The sequence below is a fragment of the Alexandromys fortis genome, unplaced genomic scaffold (genome assembly GCF_014885135.2).
Source record: "Alexandromys fortis isolate MF-2015 unplaced genomic scaffold, M_Fortis_MF-2015_v1.1 scaffold_4, whole genome shotgun sequence".
Taxonomy (NCBI): Eukaryota; Metazoa; Chordata; class Mammalia; order Rodentia; family Cricetidae; genus Alexandromys; species Alexandromys fortis.
Window position 1 is genome coordinate 31,161,236 of NW_026067944.1, and position 18,176 is coordinate 31,179,411.

General features: G+C 38.1%; 1 protein-coding gene across 1 annotated transcript in view; it reads right to left on the reverse strand.

Annotated features, from left to right (window-relative positions):
- Nucleotides 1–3,367: 3,367 nt before the first annotated feature.
- Nucleotides 3,368–18,176, reverse strand: part of LOC126505858 (OX-2 membrane glycoprotein-like) — a 30,805-nt gene continuing 15,996 nt past the window's right edge. Inside the window, exons 4-5 of the mRNA XM_050149089.1 lie at nucleotides 5,204–5,318; nucleotides 3,368–3,452 (exon numbers count right to left, since the gene is read on the reverse strand). Coding sequence (XP_050005046.1) covers nucleotides 3,368–3,452; nucleotides 5,204–5,318 — 200 coding nt within the window. The remainder of the gene's footprint in view (nucleotides 3,453–5,203; nucleotides 5,319–18,176) is intronic.

Sequence of the window (18,176 nt, forward strand, 5' to 3'; positions counted from 1 at the left end):
TAAAACAGCTTCAATTATCCCAGCAAAGCAAAGGTTTTACTCTAGTAGGTATCTTGTTAATCACAGCTGATTCTTCAGCCCCAGCTAACCAGAAACAGAGAATCTTAACGCAAAATAACAAATATCCTCATGAAAGTCTTTAAAATTAACTCTAAAACTTCACAAGCCATGCCTCCATCTTTTGCATTGCCCTCAACATCCTCCGTTCTCTTACTGAACCAAACATTGAATGAACATGTAATGGCTTTTCTTACACAATGTTCTAAAACATTTCCGCAATCCTTCCCCAAAACTACATGGTCAGGTATGTCACAGAAATACCCTACAATGCTGGTACCAACTTGCTTTAGAGTTTGTTTCTTAAGTGAAACGTCATGACCTAAGCCAAGTTGGGGAAGAAAGTGTTGATTTGACTTATACTTTGATTACCGTTCATCATCAAAGGAAGTCAGGCAGCAACTCAAACAAAGCAGGAAGCTGTTCTGGAGGCAGAAGCTGATGCAGAGGTCATGCAGGGGTGCTGATTACTGGCTTGCTCTTTATGGAAATCTCAACTGTAGGGCCCACAGGTCTACCCCTCCTTTCGGGGTTCATCTTGAGGACAGCTTTTGGCCAGACATCTTGTTGCAGATTTCGGCTAAATATCGTGTTTGTTCTTGTGCTCCCTCTGCCCCTGGTGGTTAGCTATAGAACTGTTTATTCTCCCTTGGGTTTGGTAATTTTCCACCTGCCTGGGGGGATTGTGCAGCAGCTAGGTATATAAGGTTTTTCTTGAGCTTGAATAAAGGGCATTTGGCATTCTCTCCTCAGGAATGACCTATGTCTCTTGTGTGTCCTTTAATCTCCAGGCCCTCGCCCGGCTCTCGAATGGTACAGTAGCACAAACTGTACCATAGTGAGTAATGCAGGCATTACACTAAACCCTGCTTTCTTGTAGAACCCAGGGCCACCATTTTAGGTGTGGCACCACCCACAATGGACTGGGCCCTCCTCCATCAATCACTAATAAAGAAAAGAACCTACAGGGCTGCCTATAGCCCGATCTTATCAAGGCACTTTCTCAGTTGAGGTTCCCTACTCTTCAGTGACTCTAGTTAGTGTCAAGTAGATATAAACCTTACCAGCATTCCAAACACAATGTTGCTTATACTACCAAGGAATTTTCCTTTATTTATGACAGCCACCAAGATTTCCAGTACAAATAAGGATTCCATTTATGACAGTGAAGAAATAAAAAGAACCAAGGCTTTAGATCAGTGAAAATTACAGGCTTGGTGGGAGCCTAGCCAGTTTGAACGTTCACCTTCCTAGACATGGACGGAGCGGGGAGGACCTTGGACTTTCCACAGGGCAGGGAACCGTGACTGCTCTTTGGATTGGAGAGAGAGGGAGAGAGGAGTGGGGGGAGGGGGAAAAGGGAGGCTGGGAGGAGGTGGAAACTTTTTTTTCCTTTTCTCAATAAAAAAAATACCAAAAAAAAAAGAAAATTACAAAATGCATATACAGAGAACAATGTGAGTTTTCCTAAAAAGGAAAGACTTGATAAACATATAGCAAAGATGAGGTGCGACAAATAACACTAAAAGGTCATCAGTCTTCCCAAAGCTTGTCACAGTGAGAAAAGAAAAATTACCAAATATCAGACAGAGAAGTCAAAGAAGATACACACACTGAAAAGACACTCTGTTTTCATAGACTGGGGGAATTCAAATAGTCAAAAAGTCTATAGAACTCAACGTGCTCCAAAGAGTCCATTAAACTTCTATGACATTCTCCACATAACTAGTAAAAAAACCTTAAAGGCACTGGACCTCCTGACTTCAACAGATACCATGAAACTGGAGGTAATCAAAGCAGCATGGTATTTATTTGCAAAACACAGACACATAGATAAACAGCACAGAATAAAGACTTCAATAAACCCACACATTTACAGAAAATCAATTTTCAATAAAAGTGCTAAGAGCACACAAACATATTGGGAAAAGACAACAAATAAATAAATAAATAAATATTGTTAGGGAAATTGGAAAACTCACATGCAAGGGGTTGAAAGTAGAGTGATCTCTCACACAAGTTGTAAAAATCAAATACAACCAGAAGGACAGCTCAAATATAGTATTTGAAAACCTATATTGTATATAAGTTTATATATTATACATTTATATGTGCAATATATGAATATTATATACATAATATAGGTTTTAAAATATAAATACAAAATTCTATAAATATAAGATGATATAACCACTAGAATAAATCTTAGGAAAAATATTCGGAAAAGTGGAAGCAGTAAGGACTACGGACATTTCAGACAAGGTTCCAAAACCCCAGACAACAAAACCAAAATAAACAACTGAATTACATGATAGTAAAAGACTTCTGGTCAACAAGGAAAATAGTCATCAGTAGCAAGAAGGGGACTATCTTCTGAAAAGAAGAAAATATTTACAAACTCCACTTCTGAAAAGGATTTGATATTTGAAAACATATAAGGACTTTAGGAAAAAAGCTACTTGGTTTTATGAACAATAAACCTAAATAGACATATCTCAAAAAAGACATACAAAATGTCTAGTGGGCACATGAAAAATTCTTAACATCACTAATCATCAGGAAAACGCCGATCAAGCCACCAGAAGATAACAGCTTACTCCACAAGAGTAAGCTACTATTAAATAAAATAGGTACTATTAAAAACACCAAAGGAAAGTGGGTGTGCAGATAGAGAAGGCAACCCCTGCACAGTAGAGGTGAAGTGGAAATTAGAGTGGCCATTTTGAAAAACAACTTGAAAACTTTTCAAAAAGTTGAAAACAAAGGTGCTATATGATAAAGCTATACTATTTCAGGATATACATTCAAAGGGAAAAGAAATCAATGTTGAAATGTTGAAGAGATGTCAGGGCACTATTTATAACACATGAGAGATGAAGGAACTGCCTGTGTGGAAATGATGAACAGAGTGAGAAGTGTGGTGCACACACCCTTGTGAACTGTATTTGGACATAAAAGGAAAGTCTGTCATTTGCAGCAACATGGATGGAACTTTGGGCTCATCTATGTTTAAGTAAAAAAAAAAAATCCAGACAGAAAGACAGGTATGACATGATCAAATCTATATGGTGCTCCAAAAATATCTATAATAGTTATGTATCAGTTAAACCTAATCTTAATGTCAAAATGTAAGGGCGTTAACAAAAACAAAACCTCACTTGAATTCACTGCTTTCAGAATAGAATTGTACATTGAAAGAACTATTTTTCTCCAAAATGGTAATTGCTGCTAGCCACTGCATGACCAAATTTGTAAGGTTACTTTTTAAATGTAAGGAATACAGTGACAGAAAGAAATCACATTCTACAGATTATACCTTCGTCTGACAAGGTTGGCTCATTAAATTCTCAGTCTCTGTTGATGGCTGTGTGGTCACCTTTGTTGATGGTTCTGACCTGGAGATACCATGACACTGTTAGGGAAATAAACCGAATACTGACCTAACACTCCCCCTCCTGGCAGCACATTGTCAGTGAAGGGTACCAATTAGACTTTGAGAGATTCAAACACAAATTCTCTTGAGAGTTTGACAAAATTACTGCAACTTGCCTATTGTTTTTACTTTAAAGTACTGAGAGCAATATTTATAACCTGTCTCTATGGAGATCATATCCTCTATATTCCAAAACTTATCATCTGTTCCACAAATCCCAGATCCATACATGTAGATAATTAACATACTCCCATAAGTATAAAATAGGCATTTAAACATGACAACGTTTAAAACAGAATTCTTAATCCTCCCTCCAAAGCTTCCTTTTCTTTTATTCTTGTACATATTTGTAAAAGTTCTCTTTACTGCTAAAACACTTACTTGGGGTAAGGTAATGTTTTCCTCTCGCTTGTTCTCCGTTCCTGTCCCTCAGGAAGCCTTCCCATCCTGAGTAGAACCTTAACCCCTCCTCCTCATTTCTACCTCTTCAGTCTAGACAGTTTCCATCTGTCTCCTGACTACTGGAGCCGTCTCTTCAGAATGCTCCTTCGTTCTTGTCTTTTAAGATCTACCTTCCGCATCCCAGAGAGTGAGAGAGCCTTCTAGATTCTAGATCAGATCCACATGCTCCTCTGGTTTATATATTTGGATTGAGACGGTGCAGAACAAAACCTTCCAGATGGCTGAATTCAAAGAATACATAACGACGGCCAAATAAACCACATGCTGCCTCTTAAGTTTATGGTTTCTACTGTCACGGCCTAGTATCTTTTTTTTTCCATTTATCTTTCCATCATGCACTGCTGTTCATGAGGAGAGCTGGACAAATAGATGGGTATTTTACTGTTTAATTCTATAAAGTAAGATCTTCTCAAGTGATGTGACGGACTTTGTTGACTTCCCACGGGAGGCCTCACTCTCTTGGAGGAATGGGTAAAGAGTGGGGTGGGGGAAAGTGGGAGAAGTGGGGGAAGTGGGAGAGAACTGGGATTGGTAGGTAAAATAAAAAAGATTGGCTCAAAATAAAATAAAATATAAAAGTAAGATCTCGCTTTGACCTTAGGCATCAGATAGACCTATTTCAGGCTTCTGCGTCTCTACCACACCACCTACTGTCCTGGGCCTATGCGCTATTCTGTGAAAATTTGTTCTCAATAAAGAAATATTCATTTTTCAAGACAGAGTTTCTCTGTGTAGCCCTGGCTGTCCTGAAACTCACTCTGTAGATCCCACTGTCCTGGAACTCAGAGAGCCGGCTACCTCTGCCTGCCCAGAGAGAGGATTAAAAGAATGCACCACCACTGCCCCAGAATCAATAGAGAATCTTAAAACTGGGCTGGAGACATAGCTCAGCAGTTAAGAGCATTTATTGCTTGTTCAGAAGATCCTGATTCAGTTCCCAGCACTCATGTGGAGTTTTCACAATTGCCTGCAACTGGAATTTTAACACCCTCTTTTGGCTCCCACAGGCACAAGGGGCACACAGGGAAATACCTGTATATAGAATGTAAAAATAAACAAATATTTTCTTTAATAAAAGCAATCTTATACTCAACTCACCACAAACAGAAATGCTTTCCAACACTCTAGTTTTATGACTATTTGATGTCAGAAACTGCTGAACCCATGGAAATGAGTCTTTCTTCAATATCCACTTCATGATGAACTTTTTCAGATCCCTTGTAACTTTTAAAAAGTTATCATATAGCTTACCTTTTTTTGTTTAAATTAATATAGAGAAAGGTCCCAAGGATGATACTCGAAACTAAAAACAGAATAATGAATACAACTGCAGTCTTCTTCCAATTTGAAACATGATGCATGGTCCCTGAAAAACACAAACCAGAACATATTGTTTCTCTGATTACACTGTACTGACATCTTGGTGTCTTTAATTTGTAATGTTTTATGACTTGCTGTAGTTTAATTGACTTTCCAATTTATTCTATAAGTCTGTCTTCTGACTACTGTAGCCGTCTCTTCAAAATAAGATAATTTTTCATTACCATGGAAGGAAAGGAAAAATTTTAGGTAGTCTCCCCTTTCCTTGAATATAACTAGGGATGTGTATGACTTTAAGTAAGACACTATGACTCTGCCTTTGACTGCACAGATGGGGTTTTATCTGCTATTCATTTTCAATGAGATACTACGGAACCATTTTATGTGGATGGAAGAGATTGAATATGAAGAATTTGATACTGGAATATGAACTCTTTTCTGAAGGCAATTCAAAAAAAGCAAAGTAATTGCACAAGAATTTCACTGGAATCAGGAATTTACACCCCTAATATTTATCATAGAATTAAGCAATGAAGAACCATCTTCTCAAGTGGTAAATTACTTCTTGTAGACATCTGAATTTTAATAAATAATTAGGACTAACCATCATAGCACATCCAATAGATTTACAGAAGATACTTGTAGTATTTAATTCATATAACCAAATTGTTTGAATTGGGAAAATTGACAAGAAAAAGTAGTTGGCCAACTTCAGTTTCAAACAAACATAACAAAAATACTTATCTCTAATATTTTTGAGACTCTTTAAAAGTAGCATTAAAATATAAACTGTTAAATGAAAAAGAGCAAGAATATTGACATAGCCTTCAGAAGGAGACTTAAAAAATATGTAATGTGATCAGAAGAATGAGCTCTGGAGGTGAAGGATGAAGACAGTGAAACAGAAGATGACTGAAGACTTTAAAGTTATTATTTTCAGATATACTTAAAGAGATATGACTTTCTCAACATAAGTATTGAGGAAATGTTTCTTTAAAAAATGAACACTTTTAGCCCCCCCAACTGCCAGGCACAGGTAGAGGAGGGGCTCAGCATTTCCCACTCTACAATGCTTAAATATTTCCTGCTGATATATTCAGGGAAATTGGAAAACCTTGTCTTCAGTTGTATATATATCCACTGGTGATCATATAGTCTCCAGGAGGATATTACCACTGATGGCCCTGGATAAACTAAGTGAGACACAAGGTAAGATCAAATGTTATGAGCCTAGGAGAGTGTGGGGAGAAGGAATGTGGAGGTGTTGGGATTGCAGTGGATGAGAGTTAAGAAATGGGAAGAGAACAGAAAGGAATCAGAATGTATCATGTATGTATGTGCAATTACCAAAAATTTAACTTAATAAAAATTACTGTGGGACAATGGTTTGTACCCTGTCAATTGTATTTTAATAAAATACTGATTGGCCAGTAGCCAGGCAGGAAATATAGGCAGGATAATCAGGCAGGAAGAAAAGGTAGGGAGACAAGATCAGGAGAATTCTTGGAAAAAAAAAGCTTGGTCCACAGTCGTGATCCAGACCCAGAAGAAGAAAGACATGACTGCCTCTCTGATTAAGGTACTGAGCCATGTGGCTAGCATAGACAAGAATAATGGGCTAATATAAGTTATAAGAGTTAATAAGAAGCCTGAGCTACACCTTACTAGACCTGGAGGGAGGTGGGTGGTCCTTGGACTTCCCACAGGGCAGGGAACCATGATTGCTCTTTGGGCTGACGAAGGAGGAGGACTTGATTGGGGGAGGGGGAGGGAAAGGGGAGGCGGCGGTGGGGAAGAGACAGAAATCTTTAATTAATAAAGAAATAAATGAATTAAAAAAAGAAGCCTGAGCTAATGGGCCAATCAGTTTATAACCAATGTAGACCTCTGTGTGATTTCTTTGGGACTTAACAAATGTAGGAACCAGGCAAGACAGAAATTTGCCGGCCGGTGGTGGCGCACGCCTTTAATCCCAGCACGCGGGAGGCAGAGGCAGGCATATCTCTGGGAGTTCGAGGCCAGCCTGGTCTACAAGAGCTAGTTCCAGGACAGGCAACAAAGCTACAGAGAAACCCTGTCTCGAAAAACCAAAACCAAAAAAAAAAAAAAACAAAAAAAAAAAACAGAAATCCCAACAACAAATAGTGCCCAATGTGGGTACAAGCCCATGACCCTGCGATTAAGAGGCTCATGCTCTACCGCCTGAGCTAGCTGGGTGGCCAGGACAAACAAGCAGTCCTTTCCTTGCAACAAAAAATGAACAATTTTCATTTTAAGTTGAAAAAAGAAACTTTAAATTAAAAACATTGCTTCTCAAAAGAAGGAAAAATTCCATAAGAGAACTTGAAGAAAATATTTATACAATCTCCCAGATAATATGAATAGAAAAGAGAGTCATGGCTATTAAAATGAAATAGAAAGCTTCCCCAGATGGTTGGATGAAATTTTGATGAACGTTTTCTAAAAGAAATCAACTAAATTAATGGGAGTAAATTCTCCATGAAACAACAAAAAATATGGAAAGTTACATCTTTCTCACTATCCCTTTAAGTTTATCACAACCAAATGTCAATCATTATATTGGAACAAAATAGACCACATCTCCTTACCAAATTATATCATTACAGGTTTTCATTTCATTCTCATTGCAGGAATCCTATGGAAGCTGTCAAAATACAGTAATAGGAACAAGATTTAAAGCTAGAGAGTTATTACATACTATGTCACCAAGTGAGGGCCTGGAAAACTAACCAGCTTGTACTGATTTACAATGGGGAGAAAAAATACACAAAACTTCTTGTTCTTTTGATTTTCAACAAACTGCTTCCCCTGTTGATGTTAGGTTTGAAGAAAGATTATATTGCTTGATTTTATTTTAAAATTTATGAAGTGTTATTGTACTTATCTTAAACACTTAAAACAACACTGGGTCTTGTTTTATAGATCAGGCTGGTCTTGAATTTAGAAATTTATTAGTGTCTGCCTTCTGAGTGCTGGGATTAAAAGCATGCCACTACCACACCTGGCTCTAAGCCCTTCTTTAATTCCTTTTCATAAGTTGAAAGCTCAGCTGGGTGGGATCCTGTCCTGAGATCACCACACCCTTTATTCCATTTAACATCTGGCTCTTCTTTAATCTGTTTATCTCCTTTAAATGAATCCTAACATAAGATTTAGTTTCGTTCAATGTCCTAGTGCCTCTTTCCTCCTCAGTCTGCACATTTTGTATATTTACTTGCTTGGCCTGCTCCTTTTCATCATAAATCTTTTCAAGAGTAACCACTAGTAACTGCATGACAGAGTCTATATTAGGCTGTTTTGAAATTCCCTTTACCAGTGCAATAAGCTCCAAACTCTTTAACCTCAAGCAGACTTTTTGGACAAGGCAAAAAGTAGCCACATTCTTAACCAAAATATAACAAGTCTCTAGGTCACATACTAAATTTCTTCTCCTCTGAAATCTCATGAACCAGGCCCCCACAGTTCAAATCATCCCCAGCCCCACAGGCTTCCATGCTCCTACTAGAGTATGTCTCACTAAACACCACTAAAGTATTCTATTTCTTTCCTAATCCAAAGTTTCTGCATGACTTCTAGTTGGTCTTAATAATAAAAACCTAGAGCCAGATATTGGGATAACTGCTAAAAGATATGAGAGAGCAAGGATCAAGCCACAGCCAACTCTTACCTTGCTAACTCCGCAGCTGAAAAAGGCTAAGCTCTTGTCTCCTCCCATCTTATATTCGTCTCTCTGCCCAGTCATATCACTTCCTGTCTCTCTGTACAGACCTCCAGACCTCTATGGCTATCTAGTGGCTAGTTCCACCCTCTGATCTTCAAGCAAGCTTTATTTGTTAGAGCACAAACAAAATATCACCACACAAAGTCCACAAATTTATATTTCTACAAACAAAAGCATTATCAGGCCTACCACAGCATCACCCCAGTCCTGGTACCAACTTCTGTCTTAGTTAGGGTTTTTATTTCTGTGAAGAGACATCATGACCATGGCAACTCTGATAAAGAAAAACATTTAATTGGGGCTATTGTACAGCTTCAGAGGTTTAATCCATTCTGGTTATGGTGGGACATGGTGGCATGCAGTCAGACATGGTACTGGAGAAGAGGTTCTACCTCTTGATTCAGAGGCAGGAAAAAGAGACTGCCACACAAACCTTAGTTTGAACAAGAGATCTCAAGGACTATCTCTACAATAACACGCTTCCTCCAACAACGTCACACCTCCTAATAGTGCCACTCCTTTTGGGCCAATCATTCAAATACATGAGTCTATGGGGGCCATTCCTATCAAACCAACACAGATAATTCAGAGGTTTGCTACCAGAGCCTAAAAGGAATTTAAATTATTCTCCAATTGAGAATAAGGCTTAGAAGATTAAATAGGCCATTTAACTAATATTAGTTATGCTTCAGCCACTTGGTCCTGGCTTGAGATTCAAGGATAGAAGATAGGGGTTACAGAATCTCCATCCTTCACTAAGAAAAGCCACTGAGACCAGGCGTGTGTCAGTGGTGTCTCTGAATGGAGACCCAGAGAAGTCATTGCATGAAGCTGTGAAGATGAAGCCTGAATTGCCTTGGATACTCCAGGATGTTGGAGATGCCATTCATGGGATACCTGCCAAGGAGAGCTGCTAAGTGAGAGTGGAACCTGCCCAATGGGAAGCAGTTTGTGTATACTTGTTAGCATAGCTGAAAGAAGTTGCAAATCTGAAGAGCATTTTGACAGCAGACATGGAGATGCAGAGCTTGGGAGTTTTCCCAGCTGGTTATTTGTTTTGCTTTGGTCCTTACTATACCCCCTTTATTCCCTTTTAGAATGGTAATGTATGTCCTGTGTCATTTTATGTTGAAAGTATGTGATCTGCTTTCTTATTTTTATTTTAAAGGGGATTACAGTTAAGAGAAGAGTCTGAGAAGAGACTTTGAAATTTGGACTTCTAAACATGTTTAAGACTGTTATAGACTCTGGAGACTTTTAAAGTTGGACCAAATATATTTCTTCATTATGTTCTGGCTACAAGCCTATAGAGGCAAGGGAGTAGAATGCAGTGTTTTTAAATAAAAATGGTGCCCACAGACTCATGTGTTTTAATGGTTGGCCCATAGGTGGTGGCACTATTAGGAGGTATGGCCTTGTTGGCGTAGGTGTGGCCTTGTTGGAGGAGGTGTGTCACTGTGGAGGTGGACTTTGAGGTCTCATGATCAAGGTAAGCCTAGTGTGGCAGTCTCCTTTTCTGCCTGCAGATCAAGATGTAGAACTCTCAGCTACCTCTCCAGCACCATGTTTGACTGCATGCTACCCCACCATGTCTTGCCATGACAATAATGGACTAAATCTCTGGAAGTATAAGCAAGCCCAAGTTGAATATTTTCCTTTATAAGCATTGCCATGGTTTATGGTATCTCTTCACAGAAATAAAACCCCAAGACAGTGTCCTATTTCATACTTAAAACTGAGTTTTGTCACAGCTATCTTCCTGTGGCTTTGCATCTGAAGCTCATTAGACCCAAAGAGCACAGACTTTTCATAGCTGCATCTTCCAGACTTTAGGAGATTTTCCTGAGGAAGTGGGAAGAGGTGCAGTCCCCTAACACATTACGCTTTCTAAAAAGTATGTTGTAATGGCTAAGGTCTTAGGCAGGGAGACATTTCACGTGAATGGTGCCTGTTTCCTTGTCTCTCTAAAAGCCTAAAATTCATCCATTAATTTGAAATCAAGATGATCAAGCTTTGGACTATAAAACTCAAATGAGGTTTTGGAGGTCTGTAAACAACACAGAGGTGTTGAGACCATTCAGGTTGAGTGCTTTGACGATCAGTAACAACCCAGGTGAATACATCATTTGGAAGAGGAATTAGTTATTCTAAATCATTTTTTATATATCAAAGTGACATATTGAATAGCAGAAAAGTCACCAAAATCTGAGCTATAGGAAAAGTAAATTCTGTAGATTGTGAAAGATCCACTCTTGTCTTAGATCCCCTGTTTAAGCAAGAAAAGAGGGAGATGTTTCATCTTGACATTAGAGAATAGTGGAGGCTATTTTGCTTGTTAAATTCCCAGTCTCTATATGAGGCACTGTATTTTCGCTGTAGATCAAAATTAAAAGGTGGAAGGGAACTAGAAAGAAAGCACAAATTCTCTTCCAGTTGAGAAAGTGTATATGTGAGAATCTCACATGATCATTCTGAGAAAGAAATAGGTTAATGTTCTTGGTTGTTGAAAAAGTAATAAAATACCTTTACTTAGTTTAAAAAAAGTGATTTGGCCATATCTGGAACATAGCTTCCAAATGCAGAATGTGAGGAAATATTGCCCAGATTTCACCTCAATGATTCTGGTCTCTTCTTAATCAACTCCAACTTCTTAGTTCCACCTGAACAGTCTCTGTTGTCCCAGGAACACAAAGATTTTACTTCATTAGTTCTGGGCTCTTGTTAATCACAGCTGTTGCATCAGCCCTAGCTAACCAGAACCATGCACTGTCAACTCAAAATAGCACATAGCCCCGATAGACTCTTTAAACTTCACTCTGAAACTTCAAAAGCCAGGCCTTCGTTGTCTGCACTGATTTCAACTTTCTAATCTTGCAAGTTCCCAGGGTGCTTCTCCGTGAGTTCTCAATACTCAGTGGCTTTTCTAGTCTACAACTTCACATCTCATCCACAATCATCCACAAAACAACATGGTCAGGTCTGTCACAGCACTCCCCTATTACCCTGATAGGAACTCAGTAAGGACTTTTATTGCTGCAATGAAACCATAACCAAAAAAAGCATGCTGGGTAGGAAAGGATCTAAATGTCTTAAAATTCCATTGCACTGTTCATCATCAAAGGAACGTAGGACAAGAACTCTAACAGGGCAGCAAATTGGAGGAGGAGCTGATGCAGAAGTCATGGAGGGATGTTGCTTACTGGTTGGCTCTACATGGATAGCTCCACCTATATTCTTATAGAAACCAGAACCACCAGTACAGGGATGGCACCACCCACAATGGGCTGGCCTTCCACCATCCAGCACTAATTAAGAAAATGTCATATAGGTTTGCCTACACCACGATCTTATGGGGGCACTTTCTTCCTTGAAGTTCTCTCCCTTCAAAAGACTTTAGCTTGTGTCAAGTTGAGGTAATACAGCACAGTGTTTATAGGCTCCAATATTTGAATGCTTAGTCACCAGGAAATGGCTCTTAAGTGGCATGCTTATTCCTATGAAGTAAGAAGGAACATGAGGTGTGTCTTTGTTGGAATAAGTGTGGCCTTGGTAGAATGCATCACTGGGGATTGGTCAGAGGACCAAACTAGGCCCATTGTCTCTCTCCTTCTGCTGCTTGTGGATCTCTATGTAGAACTTTCAGGCACTTCTCTAGTACCATACCATGCTTGCCTGCATGCCTCTATGTTCCTGACCATGTTAAAGGACTAGAGCTATGAGACTGTAAGCAACCCCCAGTAAAATGCTTTCTTTATAAGAGTTGTTGTGGCGATGGACATAGATTAGTGTCAGGAATTCAATTCCATTGAATCCATGTGTTTGTTTATATGTCAATACCAAACTGTTTTTGTTTTTAATGTTGTTGTTGTTACTACAGCTCTATAGTATAACTTGAAGTTAAGAATCCACCCTAATGTCATCGCAGAACCTTCATCCAGTAACTGATAGAAGCTGATTCAGAGATCCATAGCTAAGTACAGAGCCAAGCTCCTGGAGTCCAGTTGAAAAGAAGGCATTGTATGAACAAAGGGGTCAATATCATGACCGCAAAACCCACAGAGACAGTTGACCAAAGTTAGTGGGAGTTCACTGACTCTGGGATGATAGCCGGGGAACCTGCACAGGACCTAACTAGGTCCCCTGAATGTGGGTGACAGTTCTATGGCATAGGCAGTCTGTGAGGCTACTGGCAGCGAGACTATGATTTATCCCTAGTGCATGAACTGCCTTTCTGGAGTCCATTCTCTTTGGAGGGATACCCTGCACAGCCTAGATAAAGGGGGAGGGCCTTGGTCCTGCCTCAAAATGGTGTGCCAGACGTTGTTGACTTCCCATGGGAGGCCTTACCCTTTCTCAGGAGTGGATTCAGGGGTGGATGAGGGAAAGTGGGGGGAGGGACGGAATGAGAGAAGGGAGGGGTTGGCACAAAAAAAGAAAACTTTTAAATAATACTTAAAAAAAAGAGTTGTTGTGGTCTCTTCACAGCAATAAAACCATAGCTAAGACAGTTGCCATATGAACACCCATATTATGTTTACCCCAACAAAAAGGGCTTACGAAAACAATGCCAAACTTTAGACTGAGAATAATATTTCTATCACTTGTCAAAAGGGAGATTGAAAACATTTAATAGTTTGTGGAGGCCGAAAAATGCAGGCCCATTTCCACCTTGTCTGCCATCAGAGAGTTTGGAGACTGACAGGCATAATTGTACCTCCTAACTCAGGAGGTGGTTGCCTGGCTCTTTTGAAATTAAGATAGCTCCATGCCATGCTGACAGGTGGTCGGGATAAGCAAATGGACTTCTGCTCCTGCTGTAACAATGAGGTCACCTAGGGAACAACGATCGATCTTCAGTGTAAGAGTCCCAGGGCACCTTAGCTACCTAGACAACAGAATGCTAATCATTTTATGTCTCGGAGTGATAAGGGCATTGACTGTGTGTCATGTAAATAAAGTCTTTTGTTACCTCCCCCCCCTCCATTTATGTTGGGTATAAAATTGTGGAAAAATAAACAAGGGGGAATTTCAGGATTTTGTCACTAGATGCTCCTCTTGATACATTCTACTACGTTTTCTTATTATTTTTATGTGTCTTCATATTCTTTGCTTATATTTCTTCAACTCCCAAGCCCCAACCCTGGTAAAAAGTATTTTTGTTGAGGACGGTTCTTGACAATAGGTAAGCCAGCACCTCTACCATTTCCACTGAATGTGTAAGGGTCTGATGAAGATTCAAAATGACAGTCTTATACTGCTTGAAATGGAGGCTCAAAGCACATTAATGATGAACATGGTAACAAAGATTTGTAGACAAGACTATGGAAGGTGCTTAATGTAAAACAGTATAAGAAAAGTTACTTTAATTCCAAGAGACCTAATTAATTTCAGCCCAAGTTTCCCTTTGTGGTTGTTAAGAAAATCTGAAGAAATTAGTTTTAAAAGTCTTTTTTAATTATCAAAGATTTCTCAAAGCATTCATAAGGTCTGGATATAGTAAGAGAAAGAATCCATGTGACAAGCTTGACATTTAAAAATGAGCTTCACTAAACAAGACTTAAAACAGAGCTTGAAAGCTGAGAAAAAGTCAGCAATCAAGCACAGTAATAAATCTGAGGTAAATAATTGCAAGGGCAAAGAGCTGTAGCATCTACCTCAGGCTTAAATCTCCATAGTTAGACTCCAGGAGACAAAAGTAGGACAGAAAGAGCTGTGGCTATTATAAGACTAGGGCATATTTTATAATGTTTATGTCCTTTCCACTTTTTCCAGTGCTAGAGATCAAACTCAGAGCCTTGTCCATGGCAAGCTAGCACTAGAACACTGAGCAATAGTCCCAGCTCTCTCCTATTTTATTTTAGCTGGATTAAGCAAACTGTATCTGCCATAAACACTAAGCACAGCCAAAATAAATGTCTTTTGGAGGAAGATATTATCAGACCATTCACTACGAAGACCATATCTACAATTCCACTCATACGAAATATACATGTGAGACATATATTAGTTTCCTAGCTCCCTTGAGGTAGAGAATGGGGATCTAATAGTAATGATTAAAAAGTATGGAATACCACAGTGAGATACCAATAATTTGTAGCCACTACTATGGTTAGTATGATCATTTTTGAAAATAGAATAACAAGTATTGGCAGGATTCAGACAAGAACATACTTACATGATTTCTAGGAACTTAGAATAGTTTGACCACTGGTAACTCTTGAAAACATAGAGCATTTAATCTATTATATAACTTCAAATTCAGTTCTGGGTTGTTATTACTAGGGAACTGAAATATATGCTTATGTAAAACCTTGTACACAAATGTTCAAGAGGATTTATTCACAGTAGCCAAAAATGTGAATAATCCAAACATCAATGAACTGAATCATAGATAAATGAAGTGTGGTGTATGTAAACTGTGGAATACTTTTTACTCATATAAAAACTGAAGATTTGATATGTTTTATTACATAGATGACCCTTGAAAGCTCTGCTATATGAAAGAAGCTACAGCCAAATAACAACATGTATATTATTGCATGTGTATGAAGTAACCACAATAGAAACCAGCACCACAGAAAATAAGCCGGTGATGGCCATAAGAAGACCACTCACTTCAGTCCCTGAAAAATTCCCCACTCTTGGTGGTATTTGGTTCTTCAGGGAGCGGTGGAAATGTTCTGTAACTAGACATTAGTGATTTTTGTAAAGTACTTAGAAGATATCAACAACCTTCAAATAATACATTGTATTGGAGTAAATCCTATCTTAATGAAAACAAAATGTCAAGGGAAAAAAGGCTATGGGTGTTTTTAGTGTAAAAATCACAAAGACAGACATCACCTCAGTGTAAAGGGTTGGAAAAATACTTTCCAATCAACTGGACCTAAGAAACAAGCTGGTGTGGCTATCCTAATATCTAACAATATAGACTTCAAACTGCATTCAATCAAAAGAGACAAAGAAAGACATTCCATATTAGTCACAGGAAGAAACCGTCAGAGAAAATTTCAATACTGAACATCTATGCCCCAAATACAAGGACACCATCATACATAAAAGAAACATTTCTAAAGCCTAAATCATACACTAAACCCCACACACTAATAATGGAAGATATCAATACCCCACTCTCACCAAACAGAAACTTAACAGAGAAATAAGAGAATTAACAGATGTTATGACTCAAATGGGCTTAACAGACATCTATAGAACATTCCATCCAAACATAGAATATACCTTCTTCTTAGCACCTCATGGAAGCTTCTCAAAAATTAACCACATACTAGGTAACAAAGCAAATCTTGACAGATACAGACATTTTGGAATAACTCCATGTATCTTATCAGATCACCATAAGTTAAAACTAGAATTCAATAGCAACACATATTCCACAAGCCCACAAATGTATGGAATTTAAACAATGCTTACCAGAGTCATCAATGGGTCAAGGAAGAAATAAAGAGAGAAATTAAAGACTTCCTAAAATTCAATGAAAATGACCATACAACATACCCAAATTTATGGGAAACAATGAAATCAATGTTAAGAGGAAAGTTCATAGCAATAAATGCCTACATAAAGAGCTAGAAAAATCCCACACTAGTGAGATAGCAAAACATTAGAAAACTCTAAGCGAAACAAAGTTACCCATGAGGACTAGATGATAGGAAATAATCAAATTGAGAACTGAAATCAACAAAACAGAAACAAAGAAAAGAATACAAAAAAAATCAATAAGACAAAGAGTTGGTTCTTTGAGAAAAGCAACACAATAGACAAACATTTATCCAAACTAACAAAAAGGCTGAGAGAGACTACCCAAATTAACAATATCAGAAATGAAAGTGGGGACATAACAACAGACATGGTAAAAAAAAAAAAAAATCCAGAGAACCATTAGGTTATATTTCAAGAACCCATAGTCCACAATTTGGAAAACTTAAAAGAAATGGGCAATTTTCTGGATAAATATCATTTTCCAAAATTAAATCAAGACCAAATAAGCAAATTAAATAGACCTATAATTGCTAAAGAAATAGAAACAGTCATCAAAAGTCTTCCAACCACAAAAGGCCAAGTCCAGCATAGAAATTTACAAGATTTTCAAAGAACTAATACCAATACTCCTCAAATTGTTCCACACTCTAGAAACAGAAGGAACATTGCCAAACCATTTTTATGAGGCCACAATTACTCTGATATCCAAAACATACAAAGACATTACTAAGAAAATTACAGACCAATCTCACTCATAAATATTGATGTAAAAATAATCAATAAAACACTGGCAAATTGAATTCAAGAGCACATCAGAATCAATTCAGTTTCATCCCAGAGATGCAGGGATGGTTCAACATACAAAAATCTGTCAAAACAATCCACCACATAACAAAACTGGAAACAAAACCCCACATGATCATCTCTTTAGATGCTGAAAAAGCCTTTGACAAAATACAACATTCTTTCATGATAATGGTCTTGGATGCAAAGACCATACCTAAACATAATAAAGGCAATATATAGCAAACCAACAACCAATATCAAACTAAATGGAGAGAAACTCAAAGAAATCCCACTGAAATCAGGAATAAGACAAGGTTGTCCACTTTCTCCATATCTACTCAATATAGTTTTTGAGGTCCTAGCTAGAGCAGTAAGACATCAAAAGGAGACCAAGTGTATACAAATTGGAAAAGAAAATGTCAAATTCTCAATATTTGGTGATGATATGACAGCTTACATAAGCAACCCAAAGAATTTTACCAAGGAATTTTGACAACTCATAAACACCTTAAGTAATGTACAGGATGCAAGATTAACTCAAAAACATCAGTAACCCCCCTTTTCACTGATGAACACTCTTCACAATAACCAGATAGCATAAAATATCTCTGAGTAACTATGACCAAACAAGTGGAAGACCTGTATGACAAGAACTTTAAATCTTTGAAGAAAGAAATTGAAGACACCAGAAAATGGAAAGATCTCCCATGCTTTGTGGTAGGTAGAAATAACATAGTAAAAATGGTAATCTTAGCAAAAGCAATCTACAGATTTAATGCAATGCCCATCAAAATCCCAGCAAAATTCTTTACAGACCTCAAAAAAATAACACTCAATTTCATATGCAAAAGCAAAAGACCAAGGATAGCCAAAACA